Raw genomic sequence first — 18,855 nt, forward strand, 5'->3', positions numbered from 1 at the left:
ATGTTAATAGAATTGATAAAGCCTTGGCAAGAGTGATCATGAAAAAAATTCCTTCCTGTGAAGTCAGGTTCCTGGAATCTCTTACATGGCTTCAGGAAATAAAGCGTCATCATGAAGATTGGTATTGATTGAACATATAGCTAGCTCCAGCACCATAAAATATTCTTGATAAGTGGGAAGAAGTAATAGTAGGAATACTATTAATTTGTGAGATTGTTAATATTTTAAAAGGTCTATTGTCCCCAGCTTTGTTAGAGAAATGATAAACTATCACTATATCAATGTTTATATACACCAAATTATATAGACCTGTCCATGTAAGAAGTGGCTGGGTTAAATGTTAATCAGGTGGGTTTCTTATTTAAAATTCAGCCTTTTTTTCTTTATTCTTCATTTAATACCATGCAGCATCTTCTTATAGATGTGACTTGCTTTTTTTTTTTTTTTTTTAGGTTTTATTTATTTATTTGACAGAGAGAGAGGGATCACAAGTAGGCAAAGAGGCAGGCAGAGACAGAGTGGGGGGAAGCAGGCTCCCCACTGAGCAGAGAGCCCGATGTGGGGCTCCATTCCAGGACCCTGAGATCATGAGATCATGACCTGAGCCGAAGGCAGAGGCTTTAACCCACTGAGCCACCCAGGTGGCCCATGCAGCATCTTCTTAATTGTCAGCAGTATAGCAATTTCTTAGCATTTTGGATCTGTCTACTATAAATGAAGACTGCATATCTTTTGAGAGCGTGCATGCAGGGTTAACAAAGGTGAATATTATTAGGTCATATGTTTTTGAATCAGATCATGTCAAAGAGGTCTAACAAATTTGAAGAAAATTGGTTTAGCTCTTTTCCCTTGTGGTAACACTTAAAAGGGCAGGCACTTACTTGTATTTACCAAATTGAAAGGAATGCTAAGGAAATTGCAGTACTCACTCAGGGCGCTAGGTGACACAGTGAGCTGAACACAGCAGCTTTTGTCTAGCCAGGTGAGGGTATCTGCATGGGAGATGGGTTTTTATTGGATTCCTAGGAGACTCCAATAAATGTAGGAGGATTAAATTGTTAAGCCAAATAGCCATCACTTCCAGTTAGTCCTTTCCAATGCATACTAAGATGGCTTATTTCTGTCGCTCACACAACTTTCTGGTTAGCTACCTACACAAAGTTGAATACATACCTTTATTGATGGGTGGTAATGGGTCAAAGACTTAGCAGTGTGAACGCCAAGTGATTTCACTGGCCTGAAGGTAAAACCTTCGTAGTTAGACAGTTACGAATAGCAGTTAAGCCTCGATTTTAGTATACTAGCACTTTGTTTCATTTTGTTTGAAACTTAATATGTTTTTTTTTCTTAAATCTCAGAAAGAATTTCACAACACATTTGCATAATTATGGACACAAAAGAAGATGAGACTCATGTAGGCCATCATCTTGAAGAAATACTAAAAAATGAATTAAATGTAAGTATTCAAAGGTTGAGTTTCATGACATCAAAAAGTTGAGTTCCCTTTATTCCCCATTTTTGAGCTGATGAACTTCTTAGTTGAATTCATACTTAATCGGGCTAAGGAAATGGAAGAAGTAGTAATAAGTGTGAGGAGGTCCATAGGAATTATTTGTAACTTTTACCATTAACAGCTTGGACTATTTACTTCATTGACAACTTTTTGTCTTGAAATGTTTTGTTGAACAAAATGATTTTATTTAAGTCATTTCCCTGTTTCTCTTAAAATGTGTAACCATCTATCAGGCTTATGAACAAGTGACAACCTTTCAACAGTGTACACAATTAAATTCTACTTAAAAGCCAAAGGAAAAAGTTCATTTTAGTTAATTTTATCATGATAGTGCAGTTAGAAAGGGAATGGGCTCTGTTAGCACTGTCTGTGCTCATATGGAAGCTTTTTTACTGCCTAATTTCCAAATAACTATAAAGTTTGAATTTAAAGTTTAAATTTGAATAAAATTTTAAGTACTTCAGAAAGCGTCTGGCTTGTAGTAAATTTCTGGTGAAGATGAAGCTGTAATAATTAAACTTTTGATGATGAGACAGATGTGTTTTAAGTAATGAATCCTATGAGTTTCCAAACTGTAGTCCTCATTTAGATATACGAACTGTAAAGCACATAGATCCCTGGAATATATAAAAACTTAGTGAACAGTAGTTTGGGATTAGTTCTAGAATCCAAATTTTTACACTTGATATTAGCCAAAAGGCTGAGAAGAAATAGAATCCAAATTTTTAACAAGGTCCTCCAGGTGGTATTAATGGCGCTTGGTGCCAAATACTACCAGTAGCACTTGAAGCAACAACCCAAAGCTGAAAGAAAATGATCACCATATCCAGTGTCTCCTAGGTACAAATGTTATACTACAATCTCCTCTTCTTTATTGCTTCTATCCATTGACTATTTAGACATTTTCCCTTCAATCTTGGAAATTTGAGCATCTTGTGCTCTCTGCTTTCTGCCTCAAGTTCACCTGTTAAGAATCTATTCTTAAATTCCATTCCCTAGTTGCACAGCTACGTCTTGCAGAATATTTTACGGTCGGTAACTTTCCACTGTCTGACCCACTGAAGCATCCTATTGGCCTTAGAAATAATCTTTTACCTTTGGGTAATCTCTTTTATTCTTTATCTAGTCAATGCAGAAGTCACTGAGATGGGACTGTGAAAGAATATTACTGGAACTCTGGCTATCAATCAATCTGAAGTTTAGAGTGTTGGGTTTTATACTTTTGTTGAGTACCCAACTGTTGTATTCTGTGTGACTAATTCCTTTATTGATCTTTCTGGTCCCTGCAAGAAGTCCTTTTGATTACAATTATTATAGTACTCACTTTCTTTTGCTTCTTTTTCTGTATCTGTTTAGTGATGAAACACTAATTTAATACTAAATACTGTGTGTATTTAGGGATACACACAGTAGCTCATGACTGGCCCGATGTGATTTATTCTTTACTCTGACCTCTTTTTCCTTTTTCTGTCCTTACCTTTTTCATTTCCAGTGATCTTCATCTTCCTACCCATTGGGTCCAGTTTGCATATTGCCATCAACTTAAGTGTGCTGACAAATTAAATACTAAGGCTATTTCTTAACTTCTTACTAGAATGTTTTGTCATTCCATATCTTTTGCTAACTTGCCCCTGCTCATATTTGAATTTTAAAGGAAACTCGGGTTCCCCATCTTCTCCCTTTCTTTTGGCTACATTTTGTTTTATGCCCTTCCTTGCCTAGTTTAGTTGTCATGTTCTAACACTTCAGTGGATCATGGACCTTCTACCAATATCCTCAATTCCCTTGTCCTTCAAATGTACCCCTTTGGTTAAAACTTCATCTATTAGTCTAACTTTTAACTTCTCTAAGCCTTGACTTAAACTTCATACTGCTAGAGAAAATTAAAAGCAGAGCAGATTGTTGCCATTAAAAAATATTGGTCTCCATTCTCCAGGGGACACAGAATATTTTAAAGCAAGTATACTATGATTGCATATTCAACTGCCCATTTCCTCTGTGAATATTTTAAACCTCCTGACTTTGCTCAAATGCTAAACCCAGGTTTTCTTAACCTCACTGTTGGTATTTTGAGCTAGATAATTCTTTGTTGTGAGACCCTGTCTTCTGCCTTGCATACTATATTTAGCAGCATCATTGGCTTATACTCACCAGATGCCCCTCGTTGTAGCAAGTAAAACATCTCCAGCTATTAGTAAATGTGGCCTGGATGGGGCAAAATCCCCCTTTCTGTTCAGGAATGCTGGTCCAAGACTACTATTTTCACTGCTATTGTTAGACACGGTCTTGTCTCCAACTTCAGAGCATAATTATGCACTCCCACATGGCATCATCCCTGTCTTCTTGGCTCTAAACCTCTGAAGAGTCCTACGTCAGTAGTCATGCTCTTACTAAGACTGTTTCGTCTTCAGAGCTCTGGTTCCCCTCCCTCCACTTACCCCATTGCCATCAGTATCCCAGTATATTCAAGTTCCTTCCATTAACTGAAATTAAACAAAACAAAAAATCCTCTTAACTCAGGTTACCCTGAAGCCATCCTTGATAAGAATAATTTAACTTCTCATTCCTTATTTCACTGTAGCCTGATTTCCAGTCGACCTTCCGCAGGAAGTACTCTCAGCATGATCCTCAGTGACCCTTTGGGCAGTCCACAAGACATTTATCAGTCCTTACCTTGATGTATTGCAGCACTTGACCCTCTTGTCTAATACTTTCTTCCAGAAAGAATCTCATCCCATTTTTTTTTTTTAAAGATTTTATTTATTTATTTGACAGCGAGAGAGAGAGATCACAAGTAGGCAGAGAGGCAGGCAGAGAGAGAGAGAGAGGGGGAAGCAGGCTCCCTGCCGAGCAGAGAGCCCGATGTGGGACTCGATCCCAGGACCCTGAGATCATGACCTGAGCCGAAGGCAGCGGCTTAACCCACGGAGCCACCCAGGCGCCCCTCATCCCATTTTTATAACACACTGTTTTTCTGAACCTCCTTTTTGTTTGTGGCTTCCTCTTAGTTTTGTTCATAGGATCCTGTTCATAAATTTTAGGTTTTCCTACATAGGTGAGTGGTTTTCTCTGTAAAACCATGATGTATGTTGTAGAATCATATATTGTCTGCTTACTAGAAATAAAATCATTCTCTAGCCCTGTGTTTAATTATTCACCAACCTGTGTTTCAGATCTGTAAATTCAATTAGAAGTTCCTTAGACCCTTAAACTTCCATGTTAGAGATAGTTAATATTTCACAAATTCTTGTTCAAAGCAGTTGTCCTCCATCTGCTAAGGTTTCGGCTCTGACGTGTATATATATTTTGCCTAGTCCCTTAAATCTGGTGTAATCTTTCACCCATTCTCTGCTTCACCTGTGAAGCAAATAAAATTCCAAAACAGGTTTTATGAGACATAAGTCTAGGCACAGCACAGCCAGTTGGCCTTGGTTCAGTGTCTTTAATTTGATTGTCATCTAGCTGTCCTCTGCAGGCTGAGGCTATAGTCTCACCTGAACCATCCGTGTCCAAGTGGATCTGCTCCCAAGTTTATGCAAGTGGTTGTTGGCAGACCTCAGTCCCTTGCCGTGTGGCCTTACCCACAGAGCTGCCTCACAGCACGTTATTCAGGATTGAAGGCATGGTCTTTTCCTAACTTGATCTTACAAGTAACACCCCGTCACTTGTGTCCTATTGTCTTCATTCAAAGCAAGTCAATATATCCAACCCAAACTCAAGAGGAGGGGATTTTGTGAGACTGTGAATATTGAGAGGTGGGGGAATTGTTTGTGGATCTCTTTTAGAAGTTGTCTGCCACAAACATAAATTTGTTCCTAAGTTAGAAAAGAAAATATCCACTACTGTGGCCATCCTAGCCTCCTGTACATGCGACGCAATACTGTATTTAAGTCTGAGTCTTCTCTATTAGAAATCATTAACCAAACCAAACTATAATTCCTTAGTTAAGTAAATGGAAACCCAATCTGTTTGATATGAAAACTAGTCCTTAGAACTTGAGTTTACCAGATATTATATATGATAAAGACCAAAGCTGATCAGAAACATCTGAATAGTTTTCAAATCAGTGACCGACAAATGGAGCTGACTAGCCAAAACTAGCAGCCTAAGGACATATGGTAAACAAGGAATGAGTTTAATCTCCTGAATTAATTACAGTTCTATACAGTATAAACCAGCCTAACAAATTTTCAAATTCCAATAGGGAAAATAGTCAATGACTACTTTGTTTAGATTTTTATGTTGATCATTCTATAATAACCTTAGGTGCCCTGTTGTGTAATCTGATAAAACATACTAAATATTGACTTAATTTTAGAAGAAATGAGCCCAGAAAAGAGATAATAGTCTACACATATTGTTCACAACTTCAGAAATAGTTTCTGAGCTTCTGCTAGGTACTTTTTTCTTTTCTTTAGCTACTCCCTCCCTCTGTCACCCTTTTTTTGTTGTTGTTTTTAAAGATTTATTTATTTTAGAGAGAGCACATGTGATCTCGGGGTGAGGTGACTGGGGGGAGAGACCGAGAAGCTCAAGGATGAGCTCCCTGAGCATGGAGCCTAACATGGGGCTTGACCTGATAACCCTAAGATCATGAAGTGAGTCAAAATCAAGAGTTGGAAGCCCAAACTACTGAACCACCAGGTGTCACTTTTGATGATGGAAATTTTCAATTACATACTTAAAAAGAGAGACCATTATCATGAATTCTCATGTACTTATCATTACTTAGCTTCAACAATTACCAATGCATGACCAATCTTGTTTTCTCTCTACTCATTTACCACCCCCCAATTATGCTGATGAAAATTTCAGCTATCCTTTTATTTATTTTTTATTGTGCTATATATTTTATCCTTTTTATTTCCCATTTGTTGGAATAATTTTATCTTTCAATGTACTTTTAATTCTCTTTCAAAATTGTCCACAAACTGTGTCACCTGGATGGCTCTGTTGGCTAAGCACCTGCCTTTGACTTAAAGCATGATCTCAGAGTCCTGAGATCAAGCCCTGTATCATGCTCCCTGCTTCTACTTCTGCTTCTCCACCTGCTTGTGATCTCTCAAAATAAATAAATAAATAAATAAATAAATAAATAAATAAATAAATAAATATGTCCGCAGATAACCATTGATTTGTATGTCTCTTAAGTTTCTTTTAATCCACAGTCTTTATCTCTATTTCTTTTCTTTCTTTCTTTTTTTTTTTAAAATAGAGTAGATTGTCTTTTAGAAATGCCCACATTATGAGCTTTACTGATTGCAACCATATGGTGTCACTTAACATGTCTGTCTGTCACCTGTATATTCTGGAAATTATAGTAATGTCTAGAGGTTTGTTTGGATTTGTACTTCGGCAAAAAATAAAAGGTGGTGATGTATGTTTCTCCCAAGAAAGTACATAAGTTTGGTCTTTTGTATTTCTTTGGTGTATGCAGACACCCGTGCCTAGAGTCATTATTATTAAAGGTTGCAAAATGATATGAAGTGAAAAGCAAGAAAGTGGAATAGTAACTTCGGCTCTTGAGAGTATCATTGGGGTTTTTATTCTTAAAGATTATACATAGAGTCGTGATTTTAAAATATATTTAATGTGATTCAATCCATAGCAGTTACACTTTCACTGGTGCTCAAATGGTCCAGTTTTGGCTAATCATTAGAAGCCTCTTCAAGTTAGCTTTAGTCCTTTTCTCATTATGCTAATATTTTGATAAATTTCCCACTTTCTGGTCTGACCTGGTGTTCTAGATTCACAATGACCTCTAAATTGATTTCCTGACCAAACCTTAAATCAACCAATTCTCTAGCTGGCTGCTACTAAATTGGTTATTGTTTCTAGTTTTTATTTTGTTGAACAGAGGTGAAAAACAGTTTCTGTCATTGGTAAAAATAAAACACATCCTTTTGGGGGGGGGTGTTTTTTTTTTTTTTAATTACTTTTCAGTGTTCTAAAATTCATTGTTTATGCACCACACCCAGTGCTCCATGCAATACATGCCCTCCACGATACCCACCACCAGGCTGGCCCAACTCCTCCCCACCCCTTCAAAACCCGCAGATTGTTTTTCAGAGTCCATAGTCTCTCATGGTTCATCTCCCCTTCCAATTTTCCTCAACTCCCTTCTCCTCTCCATCTCCCCATGTCCTTCGTGTAATTTGTTATGCTCCACAAATAAGTGAAACCATATGATAATTGAATGTCTCTGCTTGACTTATTTCACTCAGCATAATCTCTTCCAGACCAGTCCATGTTGATACAAAAGTTGGGTATTCATCCTTTCTGATGGAGGCATAATACTCCATTGTGTATATGGACCACATCTTCCTTATCCATTCATCCGTTGAAGGGCATCTTGGTTCTTTCCACAGTTTGGCGACCGTAGCCATTGCTGCAATAAACATTGGGGTACAGATGGCCCTTCTTTTCACTACATCTGTATCTTTGGGGTAAATACCCAGTAGTGCAATTGCAGGGTCATAGGGAAGCTCTATTTTTAATTTCTTAAGGAATCTCCACACTGTTCTCCAAAATGGCTACACCAACTTGCATTCCCACCAACAGTGTAAGAGGGTTACCCTTTCTCCACATCCTCTCCAACACACGTTGTTTCCTGTCTTGCTAATTTTGGCCATTCTAACTGGTGTAAGGTGGTATTTCAATGTGGGTTTAATTTGAATCTGCCTGATGGCTAGTGATAATGAACATTTTTTCATGTGTCTGATAGCCATTTGAATGTCTTCTTTGGAGATGTGTCTGTTCATGTCTTCTGCCCATTTTTTTGACATGACTATCTGTTTTGTGTGTGTTGAGTCTGAGAAGTTCTTTATAGATTCTGGATATCAGCCTTTTGTCTGTAGTGTCATTTGCAAGTATCTTCTCCCATTCTGTGGGTTGCCTCTTTGTTTTGTTGACTATTTTCTTTGCTGTGCAGCAGCTTTTGATCTTGATGAAGTCCCTAAAGTTCATTTTCACTTTTGTTTCCTTTGCCTTTGGAGACATATCTTGAAAGGAATTTCTGTGGTGATATCGAAGGGGTTACTGCCTATGTTCTCCTCTATGATTCTGATGGATTCCTGTCTCACGTTGAGGTCTTTTATCCATTTCGAGTTTATCTTTGTGTATGGTGTAAGAGAATGGTTGAGTTTCATTCTTCTACCTATAGCTGTCCAATTTTCCCAGCACCATTTATTGAAGAGACTGTCTTTTTTCCACTGTATATTTTTTCCTGCTTTGTGGATGATTATTAGATCATAGAGTTGAGGGTCCACATCTGGGCTCTCTACTCTGTTCTACTGGTCTATTTTTCTGTTTTTATGCCAGTACCATGCTGTTGGTGATCACAGCTTTGTAGTAAAGCTTGAAATCAGGCAACGTGATACCGCCAGTTTTGTTTTTCTTTTTCAACATTTCCTTAGCAATTCGGGGTCTCTTCTGATTCCATACAAATTGTAGGATTATTTGCTCCAGCTCTTTGAAAAATACCAGTGGAATTTTGATCGGAATGCCATTAAAAGTATAGATTCCTCTAGGCAGTATCGACATTTTAACAATAATAAAACACATCCTTAATTCTTACTGATGTTTCCAACTGAAATTAGAATTGGGAATGCAGATTTTTTTTTTTTAAATGTGTTTTATCTCTGTCACTTTCTCTAGTGGTGAAATTTAGTGTTTTACATAATTTCAACATAACACATTTGCTTTATTTCATGCTAATTGATTCCTGAGAATAATGTAAGGTATTTTTTCCTCCACTGTCTTGAGGGTATATCCTGGTTAGGATGTACAGTCAAATTAATGTGTTTCCCAGTCAATTTGAAATAGTACTTCTAATTGGTTATGATGTTATCTGGATACACAAAATTATTTGGCTTATTTTCAGACATTGCTTTTTTAAAAGAAATTTATTTTATAATTTTATATGAACTTTTATCAAAATCAAATATATAAAGCAAATTATACTCAAAGAGGTCTAACTTTTGTCACTGCCTTCTGTACCCTGTTGCTTCCTTTTTCTTTGGGTAATCGGGTTTTGAAGTTTTATGGTTTATTTCTTATACTATTTATGAGTTTCTGTATAATATGTATTTTATTTTTTGCATTTATAAAGATTTTCCTCCTGTTCTCCTTTGATGACTACCTTAATATAAGTATTCCTGTGAAATACCTTTGTCTTTTATTAACATTAATTTAAATTTTTTGGCTCTTGTCTAATCGGTCTCCTGGGCAGCATGGAAAATAACTAGTGTCATCTTCCTGCTACCTCTGCTTTCAGTATCTAATTTGAATTGGTGTCCTTTAATTAACTACCAAGTAACACTTGTAAAATGACAACAAGCCTTTCTTATTTTCTCTTCCATTTATATATGATTACATACTAAAATATTTCCCTCACAACCATTCTTTATTTTTAGATCTACAAGTAAATGTTTATTTTATTTTATTTTACTTTTTAAAGATTTTATTTATTTATTTGACAGGGAGGAGAGATCACAAGTAGGCAAAGAGGCAGGCAGAGAGAGAGAGGGAAGCAGGCTTCCCGCTGAGCAGAGAGCCCCATGTGGGGCTTGATCCCAGGACCCTGAGATCATGACCTGACACAAAGGTATAGGCTTAACCCACTGAGTCACCCAGTCGCCCTGTAAATGTTTATTTTTAAGAAGACTTAACGTTGGTACTTTGCAGATTATTTTGGTTCTCTGAAACTATGCTCTAGGAGATTTCTTAGGGAGGGTTCCTTGACACAGTATTCCAAGTTCTTGCATGTGAATAAAATTATTCTGTGGTTAGAAATGTACAAGTTGATTTTGGCTTAATGAAAACATTGGTTCAAAACTTTCTCCTTGAGCATCTTAAATATGGTTCTACATTTTCTTCTATCATGAGGTGTTTGGATCAAGCGTGGTTAAATCTGGTCTCTGCCTGGATGTCCAGTGAAATATTTTTTCTTTGAAGTCCAATTTTACTAGAATTTTCTTACTGTTGGCCCTTTTGGGTTAATATTGTTTCATATACAATGTGTTCTTTTACAGTAAAATTTCATGTCTTTCTATTTCATGAAATTGTGATAGCATTATTATTTTAGTATTTTTTTTCATTCTGTTACTTTAGTTTTCTTTTTTTTGACATTCTTATTTATTTGTCTGTCTTTATAGCTATACTTTCTCTTGGTTTTTAAAAAATTTTTTAGTTTAAGTTTTTCATACTTAAAATTTTATATTTCTCTTGAGGTGCTAGCTGTGATACTACTTTCTTCTATGTTCTTCCTAATTTACCTTTCATTTGTGAAAGAGTATTTTCTCATTTTCCAATTTTTTTGTTTTAATTACCTTGTTTCTGATTTATTCCAGAATAAACTTCTGTAGTTCGTTCATTTTGTTTTAGCTTATTATTATTGTGTTGGGTTGTGGCTTTCACTTGTTTTGTGAATGTATTTCTGATGTGTGTGTATTGCACATCAGACTTCTGTAGTTCGTTCATTTTGTTTTAGCTTATTATTATTAAGTGTTGGGTTGTGGCTTTCACTTGTTTTGTGAATGTATTTCTGATGTGTGTGTATTGCCTGTAGGGACATTATTTGACACCTCATTCATTCATTCATTTGAGAGAGAGTGCAAGCGTGCAAGAGCTGGAGGGAGGGGCATAGGGGAAGAGAGAATCTTAAGCAGACCCCATGACCAGTACAGAGCCTGATGTGGGGCTCAATCTCACAACCCTGAGTCTGACTTAAGCGGAAATCGAGAGTCAGATGCTTATCTGACTAAGCCACCCAGCTGCTCTATTTTATTTCTTATGAGATTTGAGGTCCTCTCTACTTGCTACTTTTTAAGTACAAAGATTTTTATCTACTTTCAGGAAGAAGGGATGGGTCAGAATAAATTTTATATCTCAATGGTATATGCTTCTTATTCACTTGTTCAGGAAAAGGGGGAAGAAATGGCTAGGCTCTTGATAAGCTTCCATCTCTCTTACCTTTCTTCTTAACTTGGACCGTCTCTTTGACTTCTAATGCATCTCTGTCAATTTAGACATTTTGGGCTGATGCTTTGACTCAGAAAGTGCTTTCTTAGTTTGGGCTCAGACTCCTAATAATCCCCAACAGAGTGAGAACCTTCATGTGGCTCCTTTGTTTTCAACTTTGAACTGGAGATTAGATGGCCTCTTTTGAGTTTTTCTGTTTTTTCCAGAATAGCCTGGTACGCTATCCAGAGACTACCCGATGATGGTTTTGTATTACTTTCTTTGGACTCCTTCCCTCCTCCTCTTTGGTGGGGGTCTTTATGGTTGCTGGCAGTTTATCCCTACCCACTAATACTGGTTTTGTGGTAAATAGTATCTACAGGTTTTGGGTTTTGAAGTTTTTCTCGTACTGTCTATTTTTATGGAGAGATCTGTAGAGACTTGAAAATTAAAGCAACTCTTTCCAGAATCTTCTTCCCTTTATTCTTTATGTGTGCTCTGCTTGTTATTTCTAATTTTTTTTTTAAAGATTTTATTTATTTATTTGACAGAGAGAGATCACAAGTAGGCAGAGAGGCAGACAGAGAGAGTGAGAGGGAAGCAGGCTCCCTGCTGAGCAGAGAGCCCGATGCGGGACTCGATCCCAGGACCCTGAGATCATGACCTGAGCCGAAGGCAGCAGCTTAAACCACTGAGCCACCCAGGCGCCCGTTATTTCTAATTTTTAAGCACTTAAGTTTATCTCCAAATTTCAAGTATTTAATTGATCCATAAGTATACATGATAACTTTAGAACTTTAAAAAATTAGGCTTGATTTGGAGTTAGGGATTTCATTCATATAATAGAGCCAAGATGTACATGAATGTAAAAAAGATAGAAGTACCACCGATGGGGTGCTTAGGTGGCATAGTCTGTTAAATGTGGGAATCTTGGTTTCGCTCAGGTCATGATTTCATGGGTGGTGAGATTGAGTCCTGCTTTGAGCTCCAAGCTCAGCATGGAGTTTGCTTGAGATTCTCTCTCCCTCTCCTTCTGCCCATCCTGCTCATGCAAGCTCTGTGGGCATATTCACTCTCTCTAATATATTTTAAATACTTAAATAAACCTTTAAAAAAATTTTTTTTAAAAGATTTTATTTCTTTTTTGACAGACAGAGATCACAAGTAGGCAGAGAGGCAGGCAGAGAGAGAGGAGGAAGCAGGCTCCACGCTGAGCAGAGAGCCTGATGCAGGGCTCAATCCCAGGACCCTGGGACCATGACCCGAGCTGAAGGCAGAAGCTTTAACCCACTGAGCCACCCAGGCGCCCCATAAAATACTTAAATAAATCTTAAACAACAGGTATTTCTCAAGGCCTCTTAATTGTAATATACTACTTTGAGGAGATATTTTGGACTTTTGTTAAACTAAAAGTTACTGTAGAACTTATAAAGAAGAATTTTATGTGTCCTGTAAACTTAGAGAATCTTGGTTGACTTGGAAGGGGATGTCATTCATTAACCGCAAAGTCTCCCCGGCTTCTAAATTTGCCTAAAAACCGTTAAACCACAGAAGGACTTAACAAAAGTTTTTTTCTCAAACAACCACAACACTAACAATTAGAGTACCTTTATGTGCCAAAGACAATGCTATGTACCTTAATCCTTCTTCTTCTAAGAAAGGTAAAATATAAGAACTAAAAAAACCCAGATGCTTAACAGGGTTTTATACCTAACATCAGGAAGAAGTCCCTTTATAAGGAATAGCTTAGTTTTATATATTTTTCTCTCCCATAAGGGAAAATTTATCTTGTGTCATTGTTCAGCCCATAACTTACAGGCAAACAAAAAGCACCCCATTTTCTAACATCTTTATCTCCCAGAGTGCTTTTGTCTCATTCTGAAAAGAATGTAGAAAAAAAGCTGAGGTCATCAGTATTGAAATCAAGGAACCTATTGGGCAGATAAGTGGGGTGTGGATCTGCTCAGTACATAGTGGGAGGATTGTCTCATTGGCATGAAAAGAAAAAATGATTCTTATTGAAACTAAAGGAAGAGATTGGGTCTGTGTGTTAAAATTACTTGTTTTAAATTTTTGAAACCTACCTTAGGAGTTGAACTGAATATCTAAATTCTAAAATGATGCACAAGAAATACATGAAAGGGGCTGGTTTGAAAAATAAAATAAGGAACTAAGTAAGGACACCCTTCCCGCCCTCCATACACATGAACATTTCACTCATACTTGAATTTTAAGGCTTTATTATCAGGATTGTTATATTTCTTGGATTTCTTAAGGAGCTTGAAGTATTTCATGGGCCACACCTTCTTTAGACCTAGAGCTCTCCAGATGTGCATGAGATAGTAATGGAAGAGTCCGTTATCATTGTTTTCTAACTCAACAAATGTTGAAAAATAGTTTATGATATATACTGTGCTGAGTAGTAAGGGATTGATAAGTAAGGGATTAATAAGAATGTGGTCATTCTTCATTATTCCTTAATTCCCTAATTTACTTACCAAATAATAATACCTGTTAAGATTTAGTCACTGGATGTAGGGAGTTGAACTAAACAAGTATGGTTCCTTCAAGGACATACTGTTGAGTTGGGGATAACACAGAAAATGAATACAAAAAGATGTTTATTTACTAATGGTGATAACTACTGCAAGCAAAAAGTGAAGAATGCTAACATGAGAGAGAGCCCAAAAAAATCATTTAAGATTGCAGAAGGAGGGCGGTGAGCTAGAATCTCTGGCAGATGGGACATTTAGTTAAACCTGTAAGTGTAATCAGGAGTTAGCTAAAAGAAATCCAGGAGAAAGAGTGTGTGAAAGGCATTCAGAGAACTTTGCTGAGTGGGCTGAAAGAAGACTCGTAAGGTTGAAGTGGAGGTCAGAGTTGGCATGTGGGGACAGGCTCTGTGAAAGTTACCACCACCGCCAGTGCTGCTGTTGTTGTTACTGATGTTTTGTCCTAAGAGCAAAATGAACTGTTGGAAAACTTGAGCTGGAAATGACATAAACCCAGTTATATCTGTAAGAAGATTATATTGACAATTGCTTCTTAAAGTAAAATTCTGTAGAAGACGACATGTAGTATTTCATGTTTTCTTACATCACATTTATCCCTAAAGCCCAGGTCTTTTTAACCCATTTTTCATTCATATAAGAAAAGAGATGAGGTTCTTTAAAAAAGATGCTTATCTTGTATTTGGAATAAACAGGATCTATAGGAGATTTGCTTGTATTTGCTTATTCGCTCCTTCCTGTTTCCTGGAGCACATAATTCAATTACTGTTCTGTGCAACCACCAATAACTAGCAGAATATGACTGAGACACATTTGTTTTCCTAGGTCTAAGGCATCCTTTGGTTTTTTTAAGGCTGTCTGTGATACCTAGTTTTATTTTGCCTAATGCCCTCAAGTTTGCATCCAGTGAATATATGGATCTGGGCTTTTTCTTACAGACCTAACTAGACTTAGTGTATGTTTACTAGTTAAACAAAACATCCAAAATAGCAAATGAATTAGAGGGGCAGAAATTAAAGAAACAGAACAAATTAAGTCATTGCAACATGGTAAGACTCATTCAAAGTGGGGTTATTTTATGCTGATTTTGACATATAACACACTGTTTTGTTTAAAGATAAAGGATTTGTTAATTTTTTGAAGACGAACACAGTGAATTTCAGTGAAATAACACTGTAAACACTACTTTGGGACCTCTGACTGAACAATACCGACACAATTAATTCAGTTAGAGTATGTGGTTTTGGTATATATACAAGACTACAGAAACTAGTTGAACACCATCCAATTACTTTTTTTGAGTTTATTTGGGATGTTAGCCAGATTTCCTGATCAGTTTTCCAGAGGTTAAAAAAAAAATGTTCGAAATTATTGGACCACCTAGTTGCTTGGGATGGTATTAATTATATTCATTCTGTATTGAATAAAATTAGCAGTTTATAATTGCAACTGCTTGTCATAGTTTTAGAGTCATTATTAATGAGGGAGTAAGTATAATCCTCCTTTAAATACCACTTTGTGTACTTTATATGCATATCTATGTCTTTTGTCTTTGTGTATGTTTTTGAGTTACAGGCACATAATGAAATATTACCCTTTCTCAAGGAACCAGATGGTTAATTTGGAAAAATGCTTTTCTGCATCCTTGTCCACTTAAGAATGAGGTCATTGCTCATAAGTTCTAGACAACTGTTATGCTGAGTTAAAAACAAATCAAAACAATACCCAACATTTACTTTGGGGCATATATTGGTAAAAAATCAGCTCTTCTAATTTGGAAAATTGATTATACATACATACATGGTAAACATGTTTAGAAGGAAAGTCTTTATAAAAACCTGAAAAAAAATGTTTGGGAAAAAAATGGAGTGTAAGTTATAGCTTCTATACTTCATCTGTTGATATGGATGAATATAAACTTACTACTTTTCTTAGGCTATTTAAAGGGAGATCAAGTTTTAGAGCTTATTTATTGTGATTTCACTTCACTTTGATTTTTTTTTGGTTCCAAATATAGGATACATGTTTTTAAAATGTCATTTTATACTTTGAATTACTGTGTCTCCCCTAATGAGCTTGGAGATGAATTTCATTTCAACTATTTGCTTGCAGTCTAAGTCTACTTTGTAATACAATGAAGTAGTTTATTCTATTGTTCTGGTGGCTTTAGCTAAATAATGGCTCTGGGGTTTTTGTTGTTCGAGGGAAAATGAACCAAATATATCCATTTGAGCTTGTGGTCCTAATAAATTATCCATGGCATCTTGTTTCCAAAGCCTGGAAGTACTTGCCTGCTTAGTTCAAATCTCTTTTTCTCTTGGATGGATATTATATCCTTTCAGTGACTGTTCATTGCCTGCGAATTGCCTGCCAACTTGACCAGTTATTTGATCTCTTTCACAGTCCGTACTGAACCTTTACTCGTTATGTTCTCTCCATTGTAGTGAAACGTATTATCTTACTCATATCTTGAAATTCTGTCATTTTCTGTCCTTTTCACTCAGCATTCTGTTTAATTATATTGCCTTCCCTACTAGTCAGCTTCAGATTTCATTTGAGGCTCAGTTTAATATAAGTCTTTTCATGAAGTTGTCCCCATTTTTCTGGTTCGTGGACTTCTTAAACTACTCATCCACAGTGGTGTCACTGTGTATGTTCTGCCTTTTGTTGTTATATTCTTAAACCCGTCTCTTTCACCATGTCTTTTATCACTGATCCTTGCACAAAGCTGTGTATATGGTGAGAATCACTACATAGTTGTGGTTAATGGTGATAGGATGATGAACAAGCAAGCTTCGGGAAAACTTCTCTACCTGGACGTCAGCCAAATACATTTCTGGAGATAAAGAGGTAGCCGCTGGGCATCCATCAATCACGTGAACCGTTGAGAGGAGTTTAGAACATAATGTACACCCAAGAAATTCTAATTGATTGCCCAGTCAGAAGACAACTATTTTCACAAAAGGAGGGAAGGGAAGGGCAAAGAGCAGATGTTGGAGAGGTGAGATGAACTGGAGTCAGCAACAGTGGTGATGTTGAAGTTGGTGTCCAGTGGCATTCTGACAGGAAAGAAGAGAGACAGACAAAGTGAGTGATGAGGAAATGAGATGTGCAGAGGTGCCTCTGAAGTGGGATGAAGAAATAGGTCCATAAGCAACGCTTTAAGGTTTGTTTGTAAGGTAGAAAATAGGATTCTACATCAAGATACGAATCTACCTTTCTTTATTATCTGGGCCTGTATGGCTTAAAAAATATCCTGAAGTGTACATGTGTTCACACACTTCTGAAATAAGTCACACGATCATGTTTTAGTTACTTTTGCCTAAAAAGTAACTTATCTTTAATATTATAAAAGCATTTTGGACCTATACACTAAATAATGTACACTCAGTACGTTACTATTATGCAACTTATAATGAAAAGTTGTATGAGACAGAAATTTTATTTTCTACCTAAATATGGGAATTACACATCTCAGTGGAGAGAAAAATACAATAATGAAAAATTTTTGGCTTTACTATGTAGGATTTGAAAAATTACTATGGTACCATTTGGATTGTCCAAGTGTTGGGATGGTATTAAGTATTCCCTAAAAGTTAATCAAGTGGAGAGTCCCTCTGTGATAGAAGAGCATGTGAGTTCACTAAACTGCTTATACATAATTGTAGCTGGCTATGGTTTCTTAAGGTGTATTTCATATCTAATTTAAAATTAAATAAAATGAAAAAGCAAGGTACAGAGCTTACTGAGCTGCAAATCTGGTTTTAATATATACCTCCTCTTTTTACTCATTTTGAATATACACCTGACACATTAGTGGTATAAAGATATTAAAACACTTGCTAAAAATAAATTTTAGTATTTCCCTTATAAAAAGAATGACAATATTTAAGCCTTAAAGTTGCTAGAATATTACTGCTTTTGGTATCACTTACTGATTCACAAATAAGTGCTGAGTACCCAAAACTAGATTTCTCCATCTAATGTGGGATTTCGCAGTAGCTATGCTTTTGACTTACTTGTATAGATAATTTTTTTTTTTTTTAAATCTTGGAGGTTGGCTGGTGTTTGAGTCATAGAATATGAGATAGGTGCCGGTAGTACTTTCCTATCCTACCTGTGACAATTGAAAAAGTGTCCTGACATTGCTGACTTTTCTTGAGGACGGGCGGTTAATACAACCTGTTAGGTTTCATGAGTGCTCAAATTTTACAGTGGGTTGGGAGTAAAGTCATAGGTATTGCATTTGTAATTTCTAATGAGTGTATAGTTACATGTAATAAACTATAGTTTTCCGTAGACTATTTAAATCATCTATAAAACGGACTTGAGATTTTTGTTGGTGTTGTTTCTCATTAATTTAAATCCATATTTTGACTAGAATATAGCTTGTACATACTTTATTAGTGCATAATTATATAGGAAATAGGCTCTAATTATATTTCTGTATACATCTGGACAGTGTCTATGTTACTGAGAAAAAGTTAAAATTTTGTAGAAGTGAATTAGATTGTGCTATGAATTTGGTTAAGAATTTGGAACAAAACAGTTGAAGTAATTCTCTAAATTTATTCATGTATACTTGTCATACTGATTAAATCAAGATATGGGTAATTTCTTTTAGAAAGTATGGAAATGCAATGGCTTCAGTAGAGTCAGAGTTAAAATTATCTTCTGATAACTCTATGGAAGCACACTCTTGAGTATATCTACTGAAAATGAGAGTGGGCTTTTAGATTACAGTGGGTTCAAGTTCTCTAACCTCTGGATCATTCAAAGTGGGTTCCACAAACCAGTTTTAGCAGTATCAGCTGGAAGCTATCTAGAAACGCAGATTCTTAGATTGCCAACACACATCTACTGGAATAAAAA

General features: G+C 36.3%; 1 protein-coding gene across 4 annotated transcripts in view; it reads left to right on the top strand.

The window, feature by feature from the left end:
* CRPPA (CDP-L-ribitol pyrophosphorylase A) overlaps positions 1 to 18,855 on the top strand; it is a 318,329-nt gene that overhangs the window by 125,585 nt on the left and 173,889 nt on the right. For all 4 annotated transcript variants that reach the window (XM_046021494.1, XM_046021496.1, XM_046021495.1 and 1 more), the window contains one exon: positions 1,359 to 1,456. In XM_046021494.1, coding sequence (XP_045877450.1) covers positions 1,359 to 1,456 — 98 coding nt within the window. The remainder of the gene's footprint in view (positions 1 to 1,358; positions 1,457 to 18,855) is intronic.

Source organism: Meles meles, chromosome 10, assembly GCF_922984935.1.
Source record: "Meles meles chromosome 10, mMelMel3.1 paternal haplotype, whole genome shotgun sequence".
Taxonomy (NCBI): Eukaryota; Metazoa; Chordata; class Mammalia; order Carnivora; family Mustelidae; genus Meles; species Meles meles.